The 14,523-nt window shown below is 43.2% G+C and overlaps 1 protein-coding gene across 1 annotated transcript; it reads right to left on the reverse strand.

Moving 5' to 3' along the window:
* Positions 1–7,975: 7,975 nt before the first annotated feature.
* bmp10 (bone morphogenetic protein 10) lies at positions 7,976–13,734 on the reverse strand. Its single transcript, XM_017723872.1, has 2 exons — positions 12,778–13,734; positions 7,976–12,314 (listed from the first exon to the last, which is right to left on the reverse strand). The coding sequence occupies exons 1-2, from the start codon at positions 13,169–13,171 to the stop codon at positions 11,242–11,244; spliced, it is 1,467 nt and encodes a 488-aa protein (XP_017579361.1). The 5' UTR covers positions 13,172–13,734; the 3' UTR covers positions 7,976–11,241.
* Between the last annotated feature and the right edge of the window lie 789 nt (positions 13,735–14,523).

The following is a 14,523-nucleotide window of genomic DNA, read 5'->3' on the forward strand; positions in this document are numbered from 1 at the left end:
CTAAAGACCCCTCAGCTTGTTATCAATGCACAGTTCGGTTTAGGGGGGCATTAGTGCACATGGTATTGGTGACATGCTCATCTGTGAAGGCACCATTAATGCTGAATGATATATACATGTTTTGGTAACATGTGCTGCCATCCAGACGACGTCTTTTTCAGGGAAGGCCTTGATTATTTCAGCAAGACGATGTCAAACCACATTCTGCATGTATTACAGCAGCATTGCTCTGTGTTAAGAGTCCGGGTGCTAAACTGACCTGCTTGCCGTCCAGACCGGTCACCACATTTGGCACATTATGAAATGAAAAATATGACAAAAGAGACCTCAAACTGTTGAGCAGCTGAAACCCTGTATCAAACAAGAACAGGAAAACATTTCACTTTCAGAACTACAGCAGTGTCTTCTCAGTTCCCAAATGCTTAGAGAGTGTTGTTAAACGAAGAGGAGATGAAACAGCGGTAAACAGGCCCCCGTGCCAACTTCCCATTTGCTGCTGTTTCTCATTCCCAACAACTAACAGAAACCAGTTTAGGCTACAGCTCGTATTCAGAGTCAATGACTTTTCTAGCGCTTCCAGACTCCAGCAGGAATTTCAGACTACTGGTCTACAGTTTATACACCCTGTTATATATTCACAATTTATCCTTAAATGCAGCACAAATAACTTTTTGTTTGTTCTTCCGCAGCAAAATATTTACATTTAACTGCTAAATTTGCATCACCTACGACGCTGCAGCTGGTTACCCAACATAAACTACACAAAATCAGTGTGCATGGATGATCATGATTATGAACACAAAAATAGAGCGTTACATGAAACCATTCAAACAAAAACCTGACACAGCAAGAGTGCTACAACCAGCCCCCATTGGAGGAGACCACTTGGCTAGTGGCCGCAGTGTGAGTTTGAGACTCCTGGCCTAGGCTGATGAGATTTCCTTAAAATTGGTCGAAATCATCGGAAATCCAAATCTGATTGGTTAATTTCTCTCACTTCACCAAGATATGGAGTCCTAAAAACTCGAGCCGCACTGCTCTGTCTGATCCACTCAGACCAGCACAACACACACTAACACACCACCACAAAGTCAGTGTCACTGCAGTGCTGAGAATGACCCACCACCCAAATAGTACCTGCTCTGTGAGGGTCCATGGGGGTCCTGACCACTGAAGAACAGGGTAACAGAGTATCAGAGAAACAGATGGACTACAGTCTGTAACTGTAGAACTACAGAGTGCAGCTATACAGTAAGTGGAGCTGATAAACTGGACTATGAGCGTAGAAACAAGGAGGTGGTCATGATGTTAGGCCTGCATAATGCTCAACATAGCTGGAGCACTCTTGGTCTGGAATGCCCTGAGGGTTCCTATTGGTCATTATGAAACTTGGACGTGGATGTAATGAGCAACTTCGTAATTGGGAATCGAGTACACTATTGTGCAAGCAGACAGGATGTGGTTAGCTTTATAATCCTGTTGGTTGCATTTGCCAGATTGTGTTCCAACTGGAGGCTATGATTGCACACACTGGTATAAAAAGGCAAAAAAAAAAGCAAAACATCTTAAACCATAGAGGGTTCGTTATCATAAGCGCTTACTAATAACTTCCCATTTCAACATAACAGCAGGCTGTTTAGCATGAGATGACAGTGTCCAGATGTGAATTTTTCAGGGGATTTGTAAATAGCTTGTTAATGGGAAAAGCTCAAAGGCTTAGTGTAGTCTTAGGAGTGGTACGAGTAATTGGTTGGGGTGCTTGAACCCTGGAGTGCTGTATTTAGACTGTCACATCGCAGTCCGTCCATGGATTGGTTCGGCTGATCTTGGCCTTTGCTCTTGTTGGCCAAACCTTTTTGTATGTTTCTCTTTGCGTGTCTGAAGCAGTTTGGGTGCGTATCTCTATGCTTCAAGCGATATGATATGCGGCTGGAAACAAGCAGTAAAGTTAAACAAATAAGGCTGGCTTTACATTGTGAAACTTTCATGCAACTGGTTGCATGCAACATAATTTCTCTGCAACTAGGATTCTTCAAGCACCAAAACTTGGTGTCAAGTGAGTTGCAAGATGCTATACGTTGCGCAACTCAGGTGCAACTGAGTTTCATGTAGGTTTCAGTGGCATGAAACTGCAGTTGCATGAATGTTTTATCAATATTTGATATACTTAGATTCACTACTGATCCAATATGATTTGGTTGAGCTACGATACAATTGAACTCAGGCTAATTATATTTCTCATGCCTTGAGCAAGAGAGCCCCTATATTCATCCCTGAATATTAAACAATTAAATTATATAATAACACAGGACATTTTGGTGTATTAGGACCAAACATTTTCTTGTCTGTAGTCTGAAGTCTTTAGCTTCCTCTTTGTTTTATGTATTTTTTTTTGCTGTGTGCGCGCCACTCTGCTAGGGGGCGCCCTGTACATAGACATGCTGGTTTAAGGGGAGCCTGGCCCCTTCCTATTTCTCCCATTGTATTAAAAACATGACTGCAAAACCTCAGAGGGCAGGTGAGTCCTCATGAAATGGGGGTGAATAGAGTTAAACAGCCAAAAAGGAAAAATTAAGCTCATTCCTAACTGTTTGAGCGGGTAATTTGGAAAATAGTGGAAAACTAACCTACATCTTTTCGTTTGGGCACTCAAACTACAGCTACTGAGCACGGACAAGTTTTCACTACTGCTACTGAGCACGGACAAGTTTTCACTACTGCTACTGAGCGCTGATTGGTTGGCATTACTGCTACTGAGTGCTGATTGGTTGGCATTACTGCTACTGAGTGCTGATTGGTTGGCATTACTGCTACTGAGAGCTGATTGGTTGGCATTACTGCTACTGAGTGCTGATTGGTTGGCATTACTGCTACTAAGTGCTGATTGGTTGGCATTACTGCTACTGAGTGCTGATTGGTTGGCATTACTGCTACTGAGTGCTGATTGGTTAGTATTACTGCTACTGAGTGCTGATTGATTAGTATTACTGCTACTGAGTGCTGATTGGTCAGCATTACTGCTACTGAGAGCTGATTGGTTAGAGTTACTGCTACTGAGTGCTGATTGGTCAGCATTACTGCTACTGAGAGCTGATTGGTCAACATTACTGCTACTAAGTGCTGATTGGTCAGCATTACTGCTACTGAGTTCTGATTGGTTGGCATTACTCCTACTGAATGCTGATTGGTTAGTATTACTGCTACTGAGTGCTGATTGGTCAGCATTACAGCTACCCAGATACCCAGTGTTTTATAATCTGTAAGGACTTTAAAAAGGTACATAGCGTGTCCAAGGCTTGCACAAGTGAAGTTTGTTAGATGGGCCCTCAAAGGGGCATAAGACAGAGTGAACTTGAACAGCAAAGCTCACTGCCCAGAAATCACTGTGACTTGGCACAATTCCCTTTTCAAAGCCCCACACATAGTGGACAAAGCTGTTTAGAAGCCAATTGAATCACAGGATTCAATTCAACATGTTTAGTCTGGGTTTTGGGTAGCAAAGCTCTTAATCCGTTGTATATGACTGCCGATACAAATAAACTGTACTTTAGTAAGAACCTTTTAATGTTTTGTCTCATTACTACACATTACACACACAAATACACACAAATACACACAGCATACATTTGTATTCACTGCCATGCTGTTATCGCCTGACCTCTGACACAAAACACAGATAAACAGGCAGCCAGACTCTCCCCCTGGGAAACTACATGCAAAAAGTATAAAAAAGGGAACCTATGGATAAAATATACACATTTAAAGGGGCTAGGATTATATTAAGAAAGACATTTTATTAAGTTTTAACAAAAATCCAACCACCTTGGGAGCCACAACATTTCATGTCCATTTTATTTAAGTAACATTTCACCATCTTGGCTGTAAATATGTTTCAGTATGTGCTGATGTGCAACTATAGGCTGAAGAAATATAATATAAATGAAAATACCAACTTACTTTGCTCTGCTTTCAGCTTCAGCTCAGCTCTAGCCGCTTTTCTCACATCTCCAGCAGGAAACTCTTCCTCAAAAGTAGAACGGTTTCTTGTAAACGTCTTTTCCTGAGGCTGAAGTCGCGTCTCATTCGCCAGCTTCTTGTTTAAAATTTCCCATTCCACCTTAAATGGAGCAGAATGTAGCTAACTATGTAACTCCTGCACCAATTAAGGTGGAATGGGAGACTTCCAACGAGAAGCTGGAGAAACGAGGAACTGACTTCAGCTTTGCGACTTTTTAGTGCTTGACAGCTGCAGATTAAATGCATCAGGAAACCAGCTGGATTGATTATACATTCAAATGAGTCCATTCGTCTCCAAATTATCAATGTTTGTTTTAAATCTCTCTCTTTGCCTTTTTCGTTAGCGACTACCTAGGCGAGACTGTGTTGCAGTCTGTGTTGCTATGGTGACCAGTGGTCTGCGTGCCAACCTTCAGGGTTTAAAGGGTGAATTAGCAGTTAAAACTGTGTTAGAAGGATCAGCAGAGCAAATCTAATTGTGCTGAGATGCGTTCAGTTCTGGAACTACGTGTGGCCGACCCCTGAGCTAAAAACAAAGTAGAGCCAGAAGGCCCAACAAACGAGCAAATCAACACGAGTGAGCCTAAACAACTGATGGTGCCAAGGAGGACTTTTCTGCATCAGGTTTAAAACCCTAATTCTTGCCTACAAAGAGAAAAATGGACCAGCCCCTACCTGCTTGATGGCAATGGTGAAATCTCGAACTGTACCACGAGCCCTTCGAGCTTCGAGTACAGCTCGGTCTGACCCGCCATCCTTCAAGACGCGTGGAAGACAAGCGGTGAGAATGTTCTCTTTACTGGCACCCAGGTGGGGGAATGAACTCCCACTGGCTGTCCAAACAGCAGAGTCTCTCGAGGTCTTTAAACGCAGACTGAAGACCGTCTCTTTACACAGCACTTAAATGAGCTCTGAATTAAGTTTAAGTATTGTATTGTATTGTGTTGTATTTTAGTGTATTTTATTGTGTTATACTGTATTGTACTGTATTGTATTGTATTTTAGCTTATTGTATTGTGTTGTATTGTTTTATAGTGTATTTATTGTGTTGTACTGTATTGTATTGTATTGTAATTTAGCATATTGTATTATAGTGTATTGTACTGTATTGTACTGTATTGTATTGTATTTTAGCGTATTGTATTGTGTTGTATTGTTTTGTAGTGTATTTTAATGTGCTGTACTGTATTGTAGTGTATTGTAATTTAGCATATTGTATTGTAGTGTAGTGTAGTGTATTGTACTGTATTGTAGTGTATTGTAATTTAGCATATTGTATTGTAGTGTAGTGTAGTGTATTGTACTGTATTGTAGTGTATTGTAATTTAGCACAACAGTGTCTGCTAAACGCTGCTGTAAATGTAAATGTAACTGGAACAGAATGTCCTACGCTGGGAAGACAGAACATAAAGAGGCACAAACAACACAGCAACAGAAAAATAGAGTTGAGCATAACAGTATGGCTTTCCTCCCTTCTGCCACATGTGGCCACATGTGTTACATGGGCGTGCCGCACTTCTGGGTGTTTGAGGTTGGCGTGGGCATGTTTAAAATAAAAGGATCAAACAAAACGCTAATCTTAAGTGATGCATGAAGTGACCACAGCCAGTCAGGGCACAATGAAAGGATGCCTGGAGCTTCTGATCGCAGAAGTCAGGAGCGCGTGTCGTTTGCTGTCCTCTTACTCATCCCAGTAAACACTGAAAGCTCCGGTGGGTTTTGTGTTTCGTGGTTCATCCACGTGGAATTTGATTTACTACAAACCTCACGTCTTTGGTTCAGTGGTTTGCCCTACTTTCTTAGATCACAGGCTGGGGCAGGCACGCTGATCAGAGTTCCTGTAAGGGGAGGCTATGTGGAGGCCACTTAAAAAAGCTTGTTATTTGCTGGAGCTGGATCTGTATCGTGTCCAGCCATATTTATTGCCCAAGTAATATAATGATCTCATTATATGTCCAAGGCTCCAAGCAGCCCAACCTGCTTGTTTATATGGGCTTCTCTTTAGGTGCTGACACCGTAAATCAAGCACTTGGCACCAAAGTGCCATGTTTTTGTTGAATCCGTTGCCATGGAGACAGTTGTGTGGCCCAGGCTTTGGCGTGAAGGAATAGTTTGGCGAAAAAAATCAATTGAACATGATTTATGGTTTACTCCAGACTCAGGCGATCAGCCAGGACACGGTTGACATCTGATGGATGCTTCTTTACCTTACAACGGTGATGTTAGGCTAATGCTGCTAACAAACAAAGGACTTCGACCGTCACTAAATCTCATCGCTGCCCAAAATCTTCAGCAATTTGCGTCAAAAACGGAAAAGGAACATGAACAAGGTAAAAAATGACTTCGTAAAACAGCATCAAAGGACCATCATTTAACACTGGAACCACATCATCTGCACAACGTCCTGCTTTGTAGTGATATTTCTGGGACCCAGATGTTTTATCAAAAACATCACTGTGCAAGTATCACGTTTATTTGTTGGCATAGCTGAGGCTTCCTGATTATAAGAAAGCTAGCCAGAATCAAATCAAATCAAATTTATGATGTTGTCACAAAGCAGCTTCACAGAAATCCAGTAAAGACAGAGTTTTAACCTGAATGTAAAACCCGCAGGTGAGCAAGCCAGGGGCACCAGTGGCAAGGAGAACCTCCCTCAGAGCTCAGGAAGAAACCTTGGGAGGAACCAAGGCTCACAAGGGGGGACCCGTCCTCCTCTGGTCAAACTACCTACAGAGTTATTATACTACTAATATTAATAGCAGTAGTATCAGTATTGAACCCCAGTCTACAGCATAGAAGGCAGAGCTGTTAACTACCACACACACACACCTACACACACACACACACACACACTTACTTTCCACAGGGATTCCCAGTGGTTGTATTTGTGTAATGCATGCTGTGTATTGCAGTGAGAGAACACTGATGGATGAAAACCCTGAAAACGGTGTGAAACTGTGAAACCTGTTAAATCGGTTGACAGAATTGAGAGGTGCGGTGCTCCACTGCAGGTTTTGCCTGGAGTGCCCCTTTAAATCCCCTTCATGAAAAGTGGTCAGACTTTGCCCCAGCATTCTGTTTGTGAACGGTTGGCCGACCCGGATCATTCTCCATTTGGAACAGGAAATCAGGATGATAATAGTTTTCCAAGTGTCCTGATCGTTTATGACGTAAACATTAGTCACCGGTGTGATGTCACTGGTGTTGTATGAATAGTATGAATATGGTGCAACACCAGTGACGGCGACTCCATTGACCTTCTGGTTCAAACTGAGGGTCTGTAAACTGGCTGACTCGCTGGTGGTCAGGCGACCTTGTGTAACTGTTTAAAATCAGTAATAAAAGTGATATTCTGACCAAATTTTAATGACCCAGCCATTCAAGCTCAGAACACCAGGGACACACAGAAGTTCTGAGCTGCCTGATAAACAAAATTATTAATAAATTAATGAAATATAGTGAGCGAGTGTGACTCGCCTTCTCCTGCCTCGAGACGCTTCCTCTCTGATGAGCCTCGACCCAAAGACGCGGTTTAATAGAGCTGAACACACTGATAGAGTGTAAAATAAGAGTCCTGATAACAGCGGTGACCAGAGGTTTAAACCTCTTAAAAATAGTGTTTTATATTAAAAGTGGTTGTAAAACTGGTTTGTGACGAGCTGTTTTACAGAACCAGAGCGACTCTGAAGCAGGACAAACGAGAAAAATCAGAGAATCAGGAGGAACCACATATTAAACTTCAAAGCAAAAGAAACACATGAATTAAAAATTAAATGAAGACATGCGAAAAGTGATCATGTTTACATAAAAAGCTCGTTTTCTTTTGGACGGAGGTCTAAAACCATCCGATGATACGTGATCACCTTTAAATATTTGGGAAAGTTTAGGCTGTTGCCAAGGGCAACGGAGCAGTTTTTCAGTTTTCTATCTTTATAAAGACACTAGCAACAGCAACAGCACTTCTTCTCACAGTTTATTTACAGTCATGACAGTTGATACAATACAAATACACCACTGTTCCAACATCTATTAGCAAAGCGCGCTAAAAGTCCCAAAATCCACAGTCTAGTGATCATTTTTTCAAGGCGGGGAAGATATGATGGAGGCAGCTGTGTGGGACTTTTGTGCATGTTGTGCAGATCGCTGAATGTGGTCATTAGCTTCCAGTCAGTTTCCCATGGCTTAGGATCTTTCTGACACGTGTGAACTTTGGCCCTGGACCAGATAAGCGATGTTCTCAATGGAAAGTTAAAAGTTATGAATCGCTCCCCCTCCAAGCTGTGCTTAAATGAACAGCTCTAGTGTTTAAATAAGGAGTGTCACATCTAAAAATATCTGGTTTTCTTGGAGTGGCCAATGTGGGTGGCTTTGGGGGGTGTGGGGGTGGGGTGGTGGTGTAGATGATCTGCACAGGATCTGCACAAATGTCACAGCATCTGCTCAAATGTACGAACTTGGCTGCTCTAAAGCAATTCATCAAAGCTGCTAAGATGTTGTTTCCTGACATCGAAGCGTTTTACAAGCATCAGTGGCGCAAAACAGAACATCTCTAACTGACAAAGCACATCCACATGTCTTTCATTATAAGGTAATTAAGTGATTCATGTGTATAAAGTGTTTATTTACACATATTGCTATACAAAACGATTTAACAGACAATAAAATTAATAAATTAATCAATAAATAAGCATTGGTCTTAAAGCAGCAGTACAAAAGCCATATTTCATGAGCTTCGTGATGTAGACAGGTTTGCAGAGACCTTTGTTTTGACGACTTTGGAATCGGTTGTGGTGATGTGACGTGTGGCAGAGACGCTATTAAGGTCCCAATCAATGCTATTCAACATAATGACAACAAAAAAACGCTTTTCTGCGCTCCATCAAAGTATCATGCTTGATACGAACACGTGGCTTGTTAGTATTTTTGGTCGAACAGTCACTTCAAAAATTCCCCATATCATTGCCGTTAGAGACACTGTATGTAGCTTGGTATCTTTCTTCCCCTTTTCCCTAATTCCGACATACGTAAGTAGCTAATAACTCATAAAAGGTAGTAGAGACAAGCCAGTTATATGCTAAATATCCTGCTAAACTGTCCCCACTTGCTTTGAATTGATTTGGTTGTTAGTGACTTCCCAGAAGGATCATTACAAAACAATCAAGAAAAATGTAATCTAAAGAATCTTAAGAGCGCTCTGTCCTGTTAAGAAGCTTATTAAGGGTAAGGGCACACTTTGTTAGGCAACTGTCATATGTTCGATAATTTTCTGGGAATCCAATCTGCAGAGGTGTAAAATTCAGGTCCAGAAGGTAAAAATCTTTCCCAGGATTTTATTCCAACGGCCCGGCTTCTCTAGTTAGATCACACCACCAGCAGAGCTGTCCAGGCAGTTGGAAGAAAATCCTGGGATCTGTTCTACGCAAGTGAAACTTTAGAGAGAAAGTGAGACAAAGGGACAACAGAGGAAGAGTCTGTCCACGATAGAAAAGAGGTAAGGGGAAGGAAGAAGAGAGGGTGTAAGTAACGGGGGGGAAGGGGACCAGTGTCTGTAAATGAGACCAGATTGAGGTCAGGAAGGGAGTTGAAGTAAAGCTTGGAATCTTGACAGCCTTCGCTCCCACCTCCCCAGTTGCTTGGAATGGCCACTTGCATGTTTCTCAGCCCTGACACCTTCTTATCACGGACCGGTCCAGGGCTGAGAGCTCAGCTCACACGGCATGCAAGGCAACAGTATGAAGATAACCCTATAACCCCATGCCTCTTCCTCACATCCACCCCCACCCTCATGATGATGACTGACGCCCTCGGACAATTGAAAGAGCATGCGGCTTCCTCCATCTGCCCTACTCTGGGACCTGATAGTATAGTGGCTAGTGAAAGTGCTACTTTATCAATTCCACACTAGGTCAGTGACAAGGTAAAGACGGATTAAAGCTGTGTTTTCCAATCATATTAATCCAGTCGTATGTTAGGCAAAGGAATTTTCCTACAATTTAACTGTGGTCAGTCTGAGGAATCTCAATAGTCCCTTGTCCAGCACCTGGGCCTCTTTCACAAAAGAACAGAAATTTTGTATGGTACTTTCCGTTGCATGCAGAATGTCCAGATAGTGTCCACGTAAAACTCTGCTCAGAAGTTTTCTCATCGTCCAAGAGAACATCTCACTCCAGATCATTCTGGTTAGTTTCACATGTTTCCTTTCCTTGAAAGACTGCCCAGATAACAAAGTTGCTTTGCCTCAGATGGCCCATATCAAATGCATTCAGCCAGGCAGGAAACTGTATATTGACACACGGCAGAAGGGGGGATGCAGATATGACACTGAGAAGACTGGATCTAGGCGGTTTCTGCAAGCATCCTGCCTCTGCCAGGGTCATTTGAACGACCCTACAGTGTGTCCAGTTCACAGGCCCTCTACACTCAAGCTTCCATATTTGAGAGACACCCACTTAGATAGACCTTGTTGACTGAAAATGCTGTTGAAAGAACCAGGGATGTATCTGTCAAGATGACCCATGGTTAAGGCCTCAGCCCCTATGTTTTTGGAGCAGAGTTGACCACTGCTGCTATTGGATAAAGAGGAGATTTGTGCAAATAGGTAAGAGCATCAAAATACATCAAAAATGATTTACATAATCTTGCTTTGAGATAACAGAATCTATTCCTTGAACACTCTAAGTAGCATTGAGTCCCCTGTAGGGATGCTGGGTTTGTCCTTGGTCAGTTATTGCACAACGTCTGGAAAAAGGTCTGCTGCATCATATTCCACTCGATCAGAGATTGGTCAAAGAGATATCATGGCTTGTACACTTTGTCTTCTTGTCTCTCACTTTTCATGTTCCCTTTTCTCTGTTCCTGAAATGAACATGAAGTATACTTTCTTACAGAAGGGCAAATCTAAATATAAGCACTAAGTGCAATGTTACAACACACTAGATTATTATGCCAAAAGTTTCCCAACTTCTCGTCCTTTTCTGATGTCGCTTTGAAGAGTCACATACAAAGGCATCTGCAGATCAGTCATGGCTCTAGTTTGATTTAAGTTTACAAGGAACCATTCTCCTTCTGTGGGACATCTTCTGTCTTGATTTTGGCCTGTTGCCCTGAAACTACTTACAGTTTCTTTACAGTCTTTTCTTCTCTGAACCTAAGACATTGAAAGGTCCCCATTTCTCATTGTCTTTAGCCAGGCCCAAAGGTTTGGCACATCAGACCCTCTCAGAACTATCTGCAACCACACTCTGCCACCACCATGCCCTCATATTTATACTGGTAGGTGACCACACCTGCATCGTCCAGGTAGAGCAGTGAGATAGGGTCAAGTTTAGTGGGAACACAGCAAGCTCTGGAGACTTTGTCTGGGCTTTTGATGCTGACCAGTGTCTGCACAATGGCATGCTTGGTTGGAGTGACATGTTTGGTCAAGGGGTAATTGCAAATTCCTGTGCATTCGTATGCCTCATAGCCTTGAGGTTCTAAGATCCAAGAATCCCAGCCGATGTCTTTGAAGTCTACGTAAAGGGAGCTCTTTTTACACTGGTTGCCCTTTGCATTCCTTCGAATCCTGGAGGCTGTATCATATATGAGGTTGGATCGCATCTGGAGGAGATCTTCCTCACCTGGTTCCTCCTCCTTGCTCTGTCCACCTTTTTCCACAGTGCCCAGCTCCCTCCAGGGATCTGTGAGCTCCAGCCCCAGGTTGTCATTTAGGTCCGGGCCCGTCGTTTCATGCTTGATCATCTCGCTTAACTCCTGTTTGTCTCCTCTGTGGTCACCGCTCTGGTCATTGGAGAAAACGATCATCAGAGGTTTGTGTCTCTCTTCTGGGCTGGTGTCAATTTCCATGTCCCCACTCATGGTGGGACCTTCGGCCTCTGACTCATTCTGTCCAGCCATGTACTGCAAGTTTAGACTTGCAATATGGACCTCCAGTCTGTGGGTGGTGCCATAGTCAGACTTGCGCCAGTGGTGCACGGCAGCAGTCATGTCAAATGACTCCCATCCGTTGTCCATGCCGTAGACCTGCCGTGAAGCCAACTCTACCAGCTGTGTCTCTTCCTCTCCTCCTTCTTCAAAAACATCCCCTCGTCTTGGCTGACTGCTGTTGGTGTCTCGCTGCACCACCTCGTAGATGGTCACCTTGCGGTCAATACCAGCATACAGGTGCCGGTCAGTCTGGACAAGGGTGTAGAGGCGCAGTTCAGCAGCTGTTACTCGCTCATGATGCGGGACAGAAACATTGAAGAGGAGGGGGTGCCGCCTCACACCGTCGCTTCCCACATTGCATGGGGCGGAGTCTGTGGAAGGCAGTCACAACAACAACCACACATGAGTCGCCAGTTTTCACATAATCAAGTAATCATAATCAAGACAAGCACTGAGATGTCTATTTGCTATTGGCTGAAATGCACTTATAAATGAAATTGCAAATTGCACATTCATTTTTGAAACTGTCCCTTGCATATCTTTTATCCATTTGTGGACATTTATAATAGCTTTGTGAAGTTGTTTCTGTTCCCTTCAAATGAGTTCCAGATAGTTAAGCACTCAAATAATGTAAATGAGCTCATATTCTTGTGACAGGTTTGAAAGTGTTTTCTAAAACATGCATAAAACAACTTGATCAGATGTGACACATCAAGAAAGTGTTAAAATTGATAACATATGGAAAGTGTCAGATGTAGTCATTGTGTTGTTCCTAGAACACCTGGTCCCTTTTAACAAAACCTCTTAAGAAAACAGAAGAATAAAAAATATTACCTTCATTTTTGAAGCTGCGCACAATGTTGGCAGACGGCATGGCCGTGCGATCATTAGCAAATCGGTTGTACAGCTCCAGCATGTATTCTGGGGGCTCCACACGGGGTGCCCCAGGCTGCATAGGTGGCCCACGGCCCGAGAGGTTGAAGGTCCGGAGGAACTGCCCTCGCAGATTCTCCAGCAGGCTCTGCATGTCTACCTCGCTGTCTTGCTCCAGAAAAGAGGGATCCATCATCCCTCCACGCCCGTCATCTAGCCCTGGGGCAGGACGGTGCCTCTCCGGGGAGCCGATGGGGCTGGAGTGAACGAAGAAAGGCCCCAAGAGGAGCAGGAGAAAGGGGAGAAAAGGCATGGTGGCCGTTAACCGATATTTCCAAACCCCAGTGCCAGCCATGGTTAGAGGCAAAAGGGGTGTGGGAAGCACGTATCAGCTGTAGGCACTCTCCAACGTGCAGGAGGCTTCACACAAGAAGAAAATCTTGGTAGATCCAGGGAGGAACACTAATTCCGAGTCTGGTTTGATTTTGAAGAGCTTGCAAAAGATCCCTCAACGCTGATCCAGGTGGTTCCTGGCAGTTCTTGTCCAGAAGTGAATGGAGTGCTGGTGTTGTGGTGGAGGGCCAAGTGCTCTGCCCCGTTCTAGATATATGCAGCTGGACACTGGTCACGGCTTTGTAGTGCTCCTGCTGCAGATCTCAGGGCATTTATTCCTCCACACACCTTTTGATGTGTGTTTGATGTCTGAAGAAGTTTGCCTTGAAGGGTGGCTTCACTGAGCTCTACTGTGGCATCTCTTTTCTTCTTTTCTTGTGTTTTTTCCTCTCTCTCTCTCTCTCTCTCTCTCTTGCTCTCTCTCTCACTATCTCTTGCTTTCTCTCTGTCCCTTATCTATGAGCTGGGAAGCTCTGCATTTCAGTGCTGATGGTGTCCCAGTGTGTCTATGTGCGTGTGTGTATGTGTGTGTGTGTGTGTGTGTGTGTGTATGTGCCGTTATCTACTTTCTTTCCTTAATGAGGACTTTGTAAACATCGTTCTGATACCACCAGAAGCCCCTTCCTTGTTAGGGTGTTTTTTTGTTTGGGTGGGTGAGCCAGGGAAGATTTGGGCCTACTGTTTATTTGTTTTTCCAATGGTGTGGTTCGAGTGTTGGGCGACTGCTTCATTGACCATTTCTTTCGGACAAAGTTGTTAAGCCCTCTTGATATTTTGGAGTATGGTAGGATGGATATCTGAGGCCATGACTCATTAAAGCAGGGAAATTGAAATGAAATGAGGTGTGAGGAGCAGTGGGCTCGAGTAAGAACAGTCAGCTTTTCTAGTAGGCATTTCTATATCTTTGTGCCACTCATAATGGTGACTGAAAAGATTACCTTAACTTGAGAACTTCAAAGTTGAGGATCTTGACAACTTCACAGTCGCTATCTGGATGAAAAGAAATATATGCGGGGTGCAGTGACAACCTCGGCCCTTGATGAGATTTAATTCTCAAAACTGGGATCGCAAACCGAAAGATATTTTGAACAATATTTGAGGTAAAAAAAAAAGTGACAGCTGTGTCCTTGTAGTTTCACAGCATCCTAATGAACATGCTGAAATGATGATGGTTGTGAATTTTAAGAATGCATATCGCTGTTGTCGTAACGAAACCCTTTATCTCCAAAATGATCATTTTACAGGAGAAGAAAAAAATCCTACTTTACTTTTAATGTAAGTCAATGGAACCAGAATTTTTTCCAAGTCATTTCA

Source organism: Pygocentrus nattereri, chromosome 20 (genome assembly GCF_015220715.1).
Source record: "Pygocentrus nattereri isolate fPygNat1 chromosome 20, fPygNat1.pri, whole genome shotgun sequence".
NCBI classification, from domain to species: Eukaryota; Metazoa; Chordata; class Actinopteri; order Characiformes; family Serrasalmidae; genus Pygocentrus; species Pygocentrus nattereri.